The following is a 14,429-nucleotide window of genomic DNA, read 5'->3' as shown; positions in this document are numbered from 1 at the left end:
TGGTGTGGTCTTTTGCTGTTAGAACCCATCTGCTTGTGCTTTCAGAGATGCTCTTCTGCATACCTTGGATGTAACAAGCGGTTGCTTGAGTTACTGTTAACTTTCTATCAGTTTGAAGTGGTTTGCCTTTCTCCTCTGACCTCGGGCTTTTTGGCTTAAAGAACTGCCTCACACTGGATATTTTTTATTTTTCAGACCATTCTCTGTGAGCCCTGGAGAGGCTCTGTGGGAATATCCCAGTAGATCACCAGTTTATGAATTACTCAGACCAGCCTGTCTGGCACCACCAAGCATGCCACATTCAAAGTCACCTAAAATCACATTCTGATGCTTGTCTGTATACTTGAAGGCATTGAGTTCCTGCCGTGTGATTGGCTGATTAGATTTAGATTAGATCAGACATTTGCCTTAATGAGCATGTTATATACCCGAGAGTAAGGCTACGGGACGTGGAATAACAATGGTATAACAGGGAAAAGAAAAAGCCAAGCAGAACAAATTGTGAAAAACTAAGTTTAAATTAATAAAGGAGTCAACTCAAAAAGTCGGCAACACCGCTATTTCAACTAAACAAACGACATCCACAAACTAAAACACACCAAGGAAAGATAAAGGAGATGGTTAACCAAATTAAAGGTTCACTTCTGCTACTAGTGGATACCAGCTACTCATTAGAAGCTCAAAGAAAACAAAGTTTCATTAAGACAAGCTGAATACACCACTAATGCTCACTAAGAGGGGTCCACACACTGACTGAGCTGCTCTTTAGTAGCCAGCTGTGCACTGGCTCCTCAGGAGGGATGGATGGCAGCTGAGCTCCTGAATGACAATCTAGTGTCTAAAAACCTATATATTGAAAAACAATATAGTATTGTTCATTATAAAAAATAAAGTTTTAAAACTTTTAAAACCATTTTTATGGTGGATACAAAGCTAAGTAACAATGTTTCTAGCTTGTTTCTATCTGACAAAAGATATTCCACCTAAATATAATGCACCATATATAATAAAAATGATTATTTGTTTGAATTATCTATGTTCTGTTTTAGCCTACATTTGTTTACACTGAAAAAAAATATGCCCATTAGCCAGCAGAAGTTGTTGTGTACCTGTGAATGTAAAGATGAAATCCATTTTACTACTGGCTAAAAAACAAAAATTTAATGTGATGATTCAGAAGTAAGTTCTTCCACTTTCTGATCATTTCTGAACCTTTTTTTAAAAATAAATAAATGTTTGTTCAAATTTAGGAATGAACACTTCATACGCTATTTCATCCTAGTTTGTTTATAAAAGAATAAAAATCTGTTGATTCTGTTTGTTGTGGGAGACAAGAGACAAAGATCGAATAGGTTAGATTGCTTTCAAAAAGGAAAGGGAGAGTAAGTGTCGCAGGATTGTTAGGGATAAACTAACACAGACATTGATCAACAAACGTATAAAATATAAAATGTCAGAAAATATTGAAAATATACAGTGTGTATATCATCATATCCTTACCAAGCAATCCTTTTGAAGCCGGTGCTTCTGTAGATTTATGTTTTCTTATTTTTTCTTTTTTAACCATAATGAAAATGCAAATCTCCAACATCACAGAAGAAACAAATGAAAGGGAAGCTGAAAACCACAAAAACTTTACAGCAGCATTTTATGGGTTGGGCTGGGCACTGAGATGGTTTTGGAGCCGGCTAAGCAAAACAGAATTTTTCATTAAAGCCTGAAAAATACAATAACCATAACACATGAGAAATAAATACCTATTACAATGAAAGAAATGATCACTTAACATAAAAAAACGTACCAAATATGCATGTTTTTGGTGCTACAATTTGACTTAAAATGTTCCGTTAAAATGAAAATTTTAAGTCATTACCATGTAACACTGGAGTTTTCCACCTTCCTAACAGAGTGAAACAAGAGCTAATACAATCAAACAGACACAGGGTGGATTCTCATTAGCTACAGCGATCAGAGATGGTCTAAGTGTAAGCCATGATGGGCATTCAGATGTAATCACATTTACCTCATGTGTTTGATGTTTTGGTGCCACAGAGCGTGGGAACACAGCATCACATGGTGGAAAAAGTGAAAAGCTTTACAGACCTGCCTTAAGAAAAGAGGCAGGCATTAACTTTGAAGTGAAGGGAACCATAATGAACCTAACCCATTTTCTTCAAATTTTTGGTTAAGCATGATGTCTTCACAATTCACAAGAATAATACCCAAAAGTTTTTCTTAATTTTTTTTCTCCCATGTCCCTTGCGGGGCTCCGTAAAATTATGTCTCAAGTACATTTTTTAGACGGATTCTAACTTTTTATGGATTTGTGAATCTGTATCGCTGCTATAAATAATTAAACTTATGAAAAATATTGTATATAATAAAAAAATATTATACAAGCTTTTAAAGCAAATGCCTTTCTAAACTCCGCACTAAAAAAAGATAAAACGTTGTTATTTATTTCCTTTGCCCCTTTGAGAGAGGAAAAAGATGTACCATATCTGTTGAATATACCTCATACTACTAAAATATGATCTTTGGAGCGCTGTCTTCCTTCATTTGGGGGAGTGAATCATCTTGACAACAGACGATCTTCGGAGTGCACCCTCAGCTGACATAAGCTACAAACCAGGACCGCCGCAGCTGTCAGGCGTATATTTATCCCCTCACCGGCCGGCGTTACTGCTCTTTTCACTTCGGGTATAACTTATTTGAATTTGTTCGCTTGTTTTTCATTTATTCATTTATTTTTTGCGGGATGTTAACATGCTTTGATTCACCGCGCAAGCGATGAACGAAACGAAAGTAGAAGGGACCGGACCGACACCGGCGAAGATTCTGTTGACTTCGGGCTGCCAAGCCCCTTTTGTCGGGCAGGTTGGAGGATGGAGCTGAGGTTAAGCCGGGATGGCAAGCCGTCCGTGTCCTGGCTCCTCCTCAGCCCAGCCCTTTTCTTTTCCCTTCTGGCCGTGCTAGTGAGCTGTCACGGTTCCTGCAAACACCGAGTCCCTTCTCCCAACGAGGTGAGCCTCGGCTGTCTCTGCCACAGCTTAGCTAAGCTAGATCTGTAACAGCAGAGGCTAAGCTAGCACGTTAGCTGCGTCGGCTATTTAAGATGGTATTAAATATTATACAGTGTAATAAGACTTTATCGCCTCGGTACGTAGAAAATGAATAGTTGACAATCCCCAGCACGATGTGAAGGACGTGTTTTTGTGATAAATACAACGAAAGCGTGTTGTTCAGTTGGTTCCTCACTAAGACTTTATGTGCAGTTTGATAGCAAGCTTACAGGCTAACAGTGATGCCACTGTGGTATACAAAGCTTGTACTGTGTTCACTGTACAGCTTCTGTCATGCACATTTAGACTATGAAAGCAGCTTTCAGATCACATGCCACTGTCTATAAATCAGTTTCAGCTGTTCAGCTTCAGCCTTTTCCCCTTTAAACAGCCAAAATGACATCTGGCTAGATTAATTATTTCTTAATTTATTAATTCAAAATACAGCTGCACTCTGTACCCCAAACATTGTATTCACAGAAGACAAGTATTTTTAACTAAATGTACACAAAACCCATTCACAGTAAAATGGACAGATTAGGTTTTTAATAACTAACTAAAAGGCGAGTTTGTGACTCTCAGTTTTTAGCCATTAAAAAAATAAACAGAAAAGCTTATTGGACGTCGTTTGTAAGGTGGAGTGCTTTACCTATTCTGAAGGTATTTCCAGAATCCTTAAAGGCTCTGATCACCAGCATCAAATATAATACTTGCTTCTGATTGAGAGGAAGTTGAACTGTGTTTTGAGCATTTCAGTTTCTCAGTTATCATAAACACATTTTTGTACTGCAATTTCTACTCTTGATAGTTGGCATATGTTCCAATACTATACCAATAATAGTTTTGTAAAACACTAAACACATCTATTGTTAGTAGTATTGGTTGATTTAGTTCTCCTCTTATAAATTGCAATTCTCATTTTCTGCTATCCTGTTTCAGATTGTCCACCATGTTTACTTGAAGCCTGAGCGTTTGACTAAGAGAAGCTCTCCAGAAGACCTTCAGCTGAAAATAAAGATCATCTATGACAGCAGTGTTGACCAGTAAGTGCTACAGCAACTCAAAGGATTAAAAAACAAAACAAAAAGCCAAACAGAGCAACTGTCACCATTTTTCTAGCATCCATATGCCAGGTTTGTGTGTGTAACAAGTATGCTCTCCATCCACAGACTTACTGCAGACAAAAGGAGACTTGTGAAGGTGAGGACACACCTGAGCACTTTATACAATAAATGTTTTGTAATAGTTAAAGTCTAACTATAACCTTGTAAAATAACACATCTCAACCACAGAGAAATTGGTATAAATAAAAGTGGAAATTAAGAGTCAACTTGTTGTGGTTTTCCCGATTTTGATTTTTAAGCAGTAAATAGGGTTTTCTGTTAAATCTTACATTCAAAGTCCAGTATCCACAAGAACTGCAACATGAGGACATCATCAGTGGTTTTAACATTCAGCCGTGCCTTCTGCTGTTTGTTTTGGTTCTCAGCTGTGAGGTTCAAGTGCAGCACTCGTGAAAAACATTAGCAGTAGTTGAAGTGATGTCGGATTGGGCTTTGCAGCATTGTTGGCTGTGATCAGAGGTGTAACAGATTGAAAATGTGTTACTCCATGTGTCCCTCTCTAGGATAAGCTCTTTCCTCAGGCCATCGCTTACCTGCAGAGGGCTTTCAGTGTCAGGCGCAGAGTGGGGCCTGTACTGCTCAGCAGGTATGTAGTCCCTGCCGTCACTATTTTAGCTACACATGTGCACAAATTTTCAGTTCAGTAATCTAAAAGAAAGTATAAAACAATAGTCTAGAGTAATTTAGATTTTTAAATATGTTCCACATACTGTCATAAGAGGTTTAAAGGTATTTTATTTAAGTAAAAGCATTAATATCAAAGTGTGTGCATATGTATTTTATTTTATTTTTTAAAGAAAGAATGAAACTACAATGACATCACCCAGTGGTTTTGGGATTCTGCCTTTTGAAGACACAACGTTAGCATTTTGTTGCTTGCCATGTAGATTCTTTGGCTCTGTGATCAAATTTGGATCAGAGTGCAAAGTGCTAAGCAGTCAGCTAACAAACACTTGGTCAGAAACCTGCATCCACAAGTTGTGCGGGTGCAATGGGCAAACACAGATAGCTGACAACTGGTGGTAAGTGACAGATTAATAAATACTACAGTGTCACTCACCAAAAACTGTAGCACAAACCTCTTTAATTGGGCTGTTTCATGGATTAAGTCGTGTTATTTGTGTGATGATTTGAAGAAGAGTCACCAAACACACCAAGACCAGTTGACTGAGGCCTAGCAGGTGTCAATTAGCTCCAGTGTAAGCACTCCTATAAATCAAAGCACCCCCTTAATAAAATCCAGATGAGTAATTTAATCAAGTGCTGTGTGTTTATGTTATACTATTTAATTGCCAGAAAGTTGTTTAAATGTTTGTTTCTCTTGGATTTCTGGGAACCACATCTGTGGTTATATTTAATTAACTGTTTCTGTTATCTCAGACAATGTGCAACCAACCAGTACATGAGGAAGAGAGATGACCCTCATCGCTACTGCCAGGACGCCTGTGCAAACCTTACGCGATGTGGGCCCGTCATTGTACCACAGCACCACCTGCAGGTCAGAGTGTGCATAGATAGATTACTGATCACACACGACAAGGACTCTAGCCTTGTTAGCAGCTGTTTTCTGTTTTTATTTGGAACATATGAAGTGTTAATTCATTGCTAATTAACATTAAAATATTGACCAAGCATGCATTGACCAAAATGTATATAATGTTACTGCTGTAGTTGAATTCTACAGATAACACATAACCAGACAGTGCTGTTGACCATTTTCCCCATGATTTAAAAAAAATTCTGACCAACTTTTAACCGACAGTGTTTTTATGCTAAGATGTGAACACTGTTGTCCATCCTCACTAGTTCAGTGTGCTCTCTGCTCACTCCAATGTCGTGTTTCTCTTCTAGCAATGCAAGGTGTGCAGTGAGTCTGGGAAGTCATGTGGCCCTACAGGGCCCCCAGATGGGCCTGGAGTCGAAGGGTCCGATTTTGTGCTGTACGTCAGCGGTGTCACCACAGAACGCTGTGGGCAGGAGAACATAGTGGCCTATGCTGCTTACTGCCAGCTGGAGGCGGAGCTGGATAGGTGGGAGGATAAAAACCTTACTTAGTGTTAATTTAAAAAATAAACTAAAAATACAATCCAGTCTTTAAATAAAGTCTCATTTTTTTGCTTAATAAGCAATGAACTGTCATCTTGGTAACAGAAATAAATCAAACTGTCAGAATATCACAGTATAAACTAATGTTTGTCAGGGTGTTTTTCCTTTTAGACCTATAGCAGGCTACGCCAACCTGTGCCCTGCTATGATCTCCTCTCAACCTCAGGAGTTTGAAGGGATGCTGTCCACAGTCAAACATGAAATCATCCACGCTCTGGTCAGTACCACTTGTCACTGCTGTTGAGCTTCCCGTGGGTGAATTAGGTTCACACAGATTGCTCAAAAGACATTTTTGAACCATATTTTCGTAGGCAGATTTTTAACATTTGAATACATTTGGAGATGCTTTACTGTTGACCAACAACAGTTTGCCAAAGCTGAACTTAAAAGCTAAAAATTGCTGTGGGTTTATTTTTACCTCGTGAGCATATTAATAAAAAATGCAAGATTTTGCCCAGAAGATGTGCTGCTATAAATATTCTTGTAATTTGGTGCTAAATAGACTCTTGTTGAGTAATTTGTGCATGTGTGAAATCTGTCACTGACTGGAGTTTCTCCTTACGTCCTCTAGGGGTTTTCAGCCGGTCTGTTTGCTTTCTACCACGATGATGAGGGCAAACCTCTGACTCCTCGTTTTGCAAGCGGCCTGCCCGCCTTCAACGAGAGGTGATTACACTATATGTAATGGTCATCTATGATTTCTAGTGTTCAAGCTCTAACTTCTAATCCTATACCTGTGCATCAGTCTGGGTCTGTACCAGTGGAGCGATGCCGTTATCAGAAGAGTTACCAGACTGTGGGACATCAGAGGAGGCGTGATGGTCCGACACCAAGTGCATGTCCTTGTCACTCCTCGTGTTGTGGTAAGAAGCTTCAATATTAAGAAAACTGGTTAGTTTCGTAACTCTTCTTCTGTTTATGTGAGTCTAGAAAAAGATCATGTACTGTCATTTTGCACCTCTTAGCTGTAGTTTTGACTGTGCTTATAAAAACAATTGTTTTACAAAGATTTATACACACCAGGAGTTGTTGAAGGAATGTAATATATAGGTCTGATTAGAAAGAGTGGACAAACTTGAACCTATGAGATTGTTATTGGAGGCCAGTTTAGGTGTTATAGTTGATGTCAAGTAATAACTAAGTAGTATGTGTCTTCCTTTCTGTTTCCAGGAGGAGGCGAGGAAACATTTTAATTGCCCCATCCTGGAGGGGATGGAGCTGGAGAACCAAGGAGGGACAGGAACCGAACTAAACCATTGGGAAAAGAGACTCTTAGAGGTCAGCACATGTTTTCTCGTGGCTTTTTGGTAGCCAGTAGTTTGGGCTTCTCCGTTGTGTTCATCCATTTTTTTTTTTCTCATTCATCCCAGAATGAGGCAATGACGGGCTCCCACACTCAGAACCGAGTATTTTCTCGGCTGACGCTGGCTATCATGGAGGACAGCGGATGGTACCGCGCCAACTACAGCCTGGCTCAGAGGCTGGACTGGGGCCGTGGTCTCGGCTGCGACTTTGTCATGAAGAGCTGCAAATTCTGGATGGACAAGCAGAGACAGAGGTCACAGAAACACAAACTCTGTGTCAAACAGAGTTGAAGTTTTTTTTTTTTGCTATTTTTTTCCCTCATGATCACAAAGCTCATGGTTTTAGTTTGAAGCTGGCACCAATGGTTGAAAAAATGACCAAGTTTAACACACTGAAAAAGGGGCATATGTATATGTTGCAGATAAATTCTGTACTGTACCAGGTACCCACAGTAATGGCATATCTAACTAGCAGCATTTATCATGTACTTGTTGTTGCAGAAGACACGCTGTAACTCCGTACTGTGACACAGTGCGAGCCTCTCCTCTGCAGCTCACCTGCAGACAGGATCAGCTGGCTGTGGCTGTGTGCAACTTGCAAAAATACCCACAAGAACTGCCACTTAAGTACCAGGTATGCAAGCCCCCCACCACTACCAATATTGATATGTTTGTGATTGTTCTGCTGAAACTAGTGGATGTGTTATTTTTTTTTTCTTATATAAAATGCCTGACAAGGTTATTTATAGCTACCACACAGTGCTGTATGTGCATGTTACAGTAAGCTCTGCTGTGTTCAGTGAGTGTGCTGTGGGTAACTATATGTGCTGTGTCAGTATTTCGAGCGGATCCCTGACGTGGCTGCTGATCAGCTGTCGTTCTTTGGGGGTGCTGTGGAGATCGCGGACTACTGTCCATTTAGTCAGGAGTTCAGCTGGCACCTCAGTGGAGAATACCAGAGAAACTCCTACTGCAGAGTGTCTGAGAACCAGCCAGGTACTGCTTATACTGCTGTTTCTACTGCTGCCTTTAGTCTAGTGCTGTTTTAAATCAAACTCTGTGAACAGCTGTAGTACAGGGAGGGAGGTTAGAATAGTTTCCTAATATATTTCTTATTCTTCTGTGCCTTAAACGCAGGTCACACACACACACCCGATTATTTAAAAAAAATAAAATAAAAAAAAATAAATAAAAATATGCAAAGAAACCACTCACTAGACTAATTACAGCAATTACCTTTACTCTTTCAAGTATTGAATTTCAAAAAGCGACTTCATATAAAGATGCATAAGATGATCCTAAAGCTCCTTAGGACTAGAACTAATCCTGGTTTGGACACCTTAAGGCCCTTTCACATAGGACACGGCACGTGCAGCAAGGAGTACTCACAGTCAAGTTCAACTTTGAACTTTGACCACTGTTTTCAGTGGCCAGATCAGACAGATGCATGGTGTTCATTTTTAAGTAATTTTATTTTTATTATAATTTTCAATAATTTTTAAATAATTTGTTAAAATCAAAAAGAGCTTGACAGAGAAGTAGCTCACCACCATTTAGCATAAATCCATAAGAACACATGTCTGCCCAGTTTCACTGTCAGGAACGTGAAACCTATTCTGTCATAGGTGTGACTGAGAGCTCATCAGTAAAGACGGTGGTCCCCACCCTTTTTTGCTCCATGGACCGGTTTAATGTCAGACAATATTTTCATGGACAGCCTTTAAGGTGTCTCTGATAAATACAACAAAATAAAATGATACGACCAAGACAAAAACTGTGGTATTTTGTAAATATAATAATAAACGCCAACTCACTGTGTAATTGTGTTACTTTATTAGCAGCGTCTTCCTGAAATGTGCCAACAACATGGAGAGTAACATCCTCCTCTCTGCCACTTAATGCTCTCTGGTCGCTATGGTAATGCGTAAATATTTCTTTCAAAATAAGATGCACAACTATAATACGGAAAATGACCCAGGGAAACCGAATTAACGATAAAAACCCCGAAAACCATAAATTTCACACCCGAGCCTCAACTCTCGTGGTCCGGTACCAAACGACTCACAGACCAGTACCGGTCCATGGCCCGGGGGTTGGGGACCACTGAGTAAAGACATTTGGAGGAATCCTTGTATAAAATCTGTTTTGATCTGCTGTTGTTGATGCTGTTTCTATGACATATGTGAGCTTTCTATCTGTGGTTTTCTCTGTTTGTTCAGACTGGTGGAGAAATTATGGAGCAGAGCAGTATGGACCAGACTCTGTGTGTCTGTACCAGAAATCAGCCTTTGTGATGGAGCAGTGCACTCGGAAGATGACGTACCCTGACTGGGGCTCCGGATGCTACAAGGTGCTGACATGTACATATACTTATTTATGTTTCTGTGAATTTTTAAGATCCCCTTTACAGCTCAGTGGAGAAGGTGACATCTGTAGGTTGAGACTTTTACCTTCTAGAAATCTGTAGATAGGGCTGTTCAATATAACGATATATATCGGATGATGATATAAAAACATCTATAGTTTCATTTTACACTATCGTTTGTTTCGTGGTGTCTTAAATAAACAGTTTACAGCAATATTTTTTTTCATCGTTTTGATGGTCACGGTAGTGGCTATATTAATTTCTTAAATTATTTCTTAATTTCTTTCTCTTATATTTAATGTAACCACACTACAGACAGACAAGGGGCTGTTTTTACGTGCTGTTATTTACAACGACGGTAAAACCATCCCGTGGCTCTGCGTGTTTGTTTTCCATGTACACCTTTCACAATAAAGCTCAAGATCCTGTTGAGACTTTTCAAAATAAACTGAATCACAGGAAAAAGTATGCAGAGAGTTTACGGATGAGAAGGGGGGAAAAAAAAAAAAAAAAAAAGAGCCGTCAGGTGCTAAAAAATAAACCTTAGACTCAAACTTTGAAAGAAAATGGTGGCCATTACAACTTATGTCTTATGTCATGCATCGGTTAAAACACTCGAATCCAGCTACATGACGCCCAGCTGGAAAAACTTCATGCAAGTCGAGTTGCCAGAGATTCACAGAATTTACAGAAAATATTACATTTTTGTGATTTATATCCTTGTCAGGACGATAAATGTCTCATATCGGGATATGAGATTTTTGTCATATCGCACTGCCCCATCTGTAGATTTTAATTTTATTTATGTATGACAAACAGATTAATAGTTCAGGTTAAATAAATTAAATCCCTTTTTGTTGTCCCAAACTGCTTTAGTGGGCTCTCAAAAGGTTTTTATACAAAGGGAAAAAAAATCCCTAATAAACTTAGAGAAATGAGAGGAAAGTGCATGTCGCTGTGTGTTTTGGGTCTGTGTCACACCCTCTCTGTGCTGCAGGTGTCGTGCTCAGCTCAGGGCCTCATGGTGTTCGTTCAGGATCGTTCCTTCCTCTGTGTCCGTAAAGGTCAGCTGCTGAGCATCAGCGTACGCGTTAACGAGTGGGTTTACAACGGTGTCCTCATCTGCCCCGCCTGCACCGACTTCTGTGATGACTGCCCCCTACCCTACCATCTCCCACCCATCAACACCTCCAGGAGCAACCCAATTGGTCAGTCAGTGGACCAGCTGATTTAAATGCTTCTCTTCCTGTCCCATGGTGAAGCTGTCTGCCTTTTAGATTTCAACTGATGGTTGAATGAAGTTGTTTAATGAGTGAAGAAATGGGAAAAGATATAAATGAGAACAAAGTAAAGAAATCTGTGAGGAAAGCACTGAAAGGGAAAGATAAAACTTAAGATGTATGTATAATTAAATACTCAATGTGTGTAGAATATAATTCTGTTATGTAAAACAAACATGATTTGATAGATGTTATTTTCTGTCTTTCTTTTAGATCCATGCTCCAGTTCTCCAGGTTTGGCCACCACTCTGTGGCTCCTGCTGCTCAACCTGTTTCCTCTAGTGGCTGGACTGCTGCTCTGCCACTGCAGCTGATAAAACACACACACACCAAACACACCAAGGTAGCTGAACAGTCCTCTATACCATAGTCACTTGAGGACTTGGACTGCAGATGTTTTTCCTCTTTGTTTTACTCATTACCTCCTCCTTCCTTCCCTTCCGCACTTGCGTTCCTTTCTTTGCCATTCTCAGCCTGTTTTCTCATTTTGTTCTGTGACTGCATCCTCATGCATCTCTCAGCACAGTCAGGTATCCTTTTGCTGAAGGTCCATTCAGTTGTCCCTCACCAGATTTACATGCACTTAAGTAATCAGGTTATAGCCAGCTTTCATTTGAACAGGATTTATCTGACTGACACACACAGCCAAAACTCTGTCAGTTATCAACATGGAAAGCAGCTAAATGGCAGCTAATACTGTTATTTGTGGGCGAATTATTGGCAAAAAGAGCAAGTTGGATCGACAGGGACCATTTTTATGGCAGAGCAATGGAACATGAAAAATAAGCAGTGTAATTTGTCCTTTTCAGTGAGGCAGGGATTACTCACATTACATATACTCAGAATGCACTAACACCACTTTTTTATTATCAAGACCATGATACATATATGTACTTACAATACACCTATTATTGTTGTTGTTAATATTGTTATTATTATTATTATTATTATCAACAACAACAACCTCTTCAAAACAAAAGTCTAGCATGATAGAAATAAGTTTTTGTATGTAAAAATAATGAATAAAAAGCCAAATATTTGCAAATTTTAGCATCTTGTATTCAAAGATCTGCTTATTTCTCATGTTTTCACACACAGGGTTTAGTGCAAAACGAGACATTGATCAGTATGTTTCATATGCTAATCGATTAATGAACAGTAATTTAAGGTTATTTTAGGATTAAGAATTTTAAAGTGATTTTATAATGAATCATTTATGTAATTTGAAATGAAATTTGTCAGCCCTTTTATAATTGACCAGTTGTTACTACAGCTTGCTTTTCAGATGGTCAGCTAACATATCCAAAGTTGTAATAGTGTAATATTGTTTTGTGTACACTTGAAATTGTATTCACAGATATTTTTAAGGACGTCATTGAATGTTTAACCAGGTTACTGTATATATGTTTAATATGTTTCTGATTTCTGCTGGAACCAGGTTGCTTGCGGTGATTTGGTTACTTAAGTGCATGAAAATGGTTAATTCAATTCAGCATGTAGAGTGTCTGCAGCATCATTATTCCCTAAAAAAACACATTTTTGTTCTGGACACTTGTTTATTTTCAATTTTTTTGTTCTCTTTTCTTTTTTTTCTTTTTTTTTTTTTTTACTGTGAGCTGTGGAAACCTGATAGATTCACATTGGTTTCTGCCTAAATTTCACAACTTTACTTCAGCTTTGGGATCATCGTACTTCGTCAGATTCCTTTTTCTTACAGTGTAGTGATGGAAGCGGGATGTCTGTATTTTTTAGCTGATCTCTTCAAACTAATTTCAAGATTGTGACAAACTGACTGTCGATCGACAATACCACAATGGTGCAAACTACCTGCAAACTTCTTCCTCTTAACTGAAACAACACGAGGCTCTGTGCAGTTTGCTGAACTCTGGTGGCAGCAGAAGGTAACTGTTCAAAGTTTTTTAAGCTTACAGGATCTTTTATGCTGAAAACTCTTTCTGTAAATATAAATATGAGACCGAACAGGAATATGGTGGAAGGACTTCCCCTGCCACCTCCTGACAGGTCACTTGAGCTTAAATTCATTACCTCATTTTCTTCTAAGAGTCATTTTATCCTTATTTAAGATATGTAGCTGTTCAGATGTAGGTATGGATCTTCTTTGGAGTACAGATTGATAATGTTGATGATCGTTTCTCTCTACATGATGAGCTCAAGCGTTTGCATTCAAGGCCTTTGCTTTTTGCAAGTAGAAGTTTTGCTGATGACGATGCTGTACATTCACTTTACTATAATTATTTTCCAACCTCACAAATATATAGGAATTTATTTGTTGTAAAAAGCAAATGAATTTTCTGTTGTTGTTTTTTTTTTTTTTGTTTTTTTTTTTTTTTTTGGATAATCAGTCAACACAGATTAACACCTTAACAACTCAGATTGCCAAGCCTGCTGCTGCTGGCTTGGTGGAAGGTCTTTACTGAGGAGTAATATCTAAAAAATGTTTCCCACAGGTTTCATTTCATTGTGTCCTCAGCAGGGCCAAAACCCAGCAACGTTTCCGCAAATGAGCCCACTGACATTTCAAAAGCACAAAGCTCTCAAATTTCCTCCTGAGTTCAAAACCAAGACTGGATTTGTCCTCGTTCCATTGGTCTTAAAATTACGTGACTGCTTATTTCTGTTAATTATTGGCCAAAAATTACAAACCAAATGGCCTGTTTACAGTTAGCTTAGGTGGTGATGCAATGAGCTAAACTAAGATTTGGCAGGAATCCAGTGGTGCTTAAAATCATAAACCTGCTATGGAAACACTTTTACTGTTTAAATACAGATTATGTTTGGCTCTTTGTTTCTGTAATGACGGGGACTCTTTCTCTCAGCAGTTCATACATTTGTTGGATTAGCGATTGTTTTCAGTTTATGGCCCAGAGTGAGAAGGGCTCCTACATTTGTGGTTCATTAAACTCTTTTGCATGAGCCAATTGAGAACAGCCTCTGAAGCCACAATGGCAATGCTTTAGGATAAAAGTGCAAATTTCTGTTTGTTTGTTTTTTGTGGTGGAGAGTGGTGTGGAGAATGAATGTCTGAAATAATGATTCGCTCCTTTTTTCCAATGAATCTGCAATGTTTTGCTCTTATTTATGCAAAAACAAACAAAGACACAAAACAAACTCAAAATGACACAAAATTATTAACAAACTTATTATTAACAAATTTTTGATTACCTTAA

At 38.7% G+C, this 14,429-nt stretch overlaps 1 protein-coding gene across 1 annotated transcript; it reads left to right on the top strand.

Moving 5' to 3' along the window:
• The first annotated feature begins 2,685 nt into the window (after positions 1 to 2,685).
• Positions 2,686 to 12,835, top strand: lmln (leishmanolysin-like (metallopeptidase M8 family)). Its single transcript, XM_085435360.1, has 16 exons — positions 2,686 to 3,023; positions 4,002 to 4,105; positions 4,232 to 4,262; positions 4,690 to 4,772; positions 5,567 to 5,684; positions 6,038 to 6,216; positions 6,404 to 6,509; positions 6,864 to 6,958; positions 7,038 to 7,155; positions 7,463 to 7,570; positions 7,663 to 7,850; positions 8,098 to 8,230; positions 8,433 to 8,592; positions 9,816 to 9,946; positions 10,959 to 11,169; positions 11,455 to 12,835. Exons 1-16 carry the CDS (start codon positions 2,886 to 2,888, stop codon positions 11,553 to 11,555), a joined length of 2,004 nt encoding a protein of 667 aa, XP_085291486.1. The 5' UTR covers positions 2,686 to 2,885; the 3' UTR covers positions 11,556 to 12,835.
• The last annotated feature ends 1,594 nt before the right edge of the window (positions 12,836 to 14,429 follow it).

The sequence above is a fragment of the Copadichromis virginalis genome, linkage group LG16 (assembly GCF_057382275.1).
Source record: "Copadichromis virginalis isolate Kocher_CV1m ecotype Utaka linkage group LG16, C_Virginalis_male_GT1.1, whole genome shotgun sequence".
Classification (NCBI taxonomy): domain Eukaryota; kingdom Metazoa; phylum Chordata; class Actinopteri; order Cichliformes; family Cichlidae; genus Copadichromis; species Copadichromis virginalis.
This window is presented reverse-complemented; position numbering and strand designations above follow the sequence as displayed.

Excerpts from the sequence above, each read along its gene's own strand:
- lmln (XM_085435360.1), top strand. The coding sequence starts at position 2,886 with ATGGAGCTGAGGTTAAGCCGGGATGGCAAGCCGTCCGTGTCCTGGCTC. Across the intron at positions 7,156-7,462 it reads TTGTCACTCCTCGTGTTGTG|GAGGAGGCGAGGAAACATTT; the intron begins GTAAGAAGCTTC and ends TTCTGTTTCCAG. Across the intron at positions 8,231-8,432 it reads AACTGCCACTTAAGTACCAG|TATTTCGAGCGGATCCCTGA; the intron begins GTATGCAAGCCC and ends GTGCTGTGTCAG.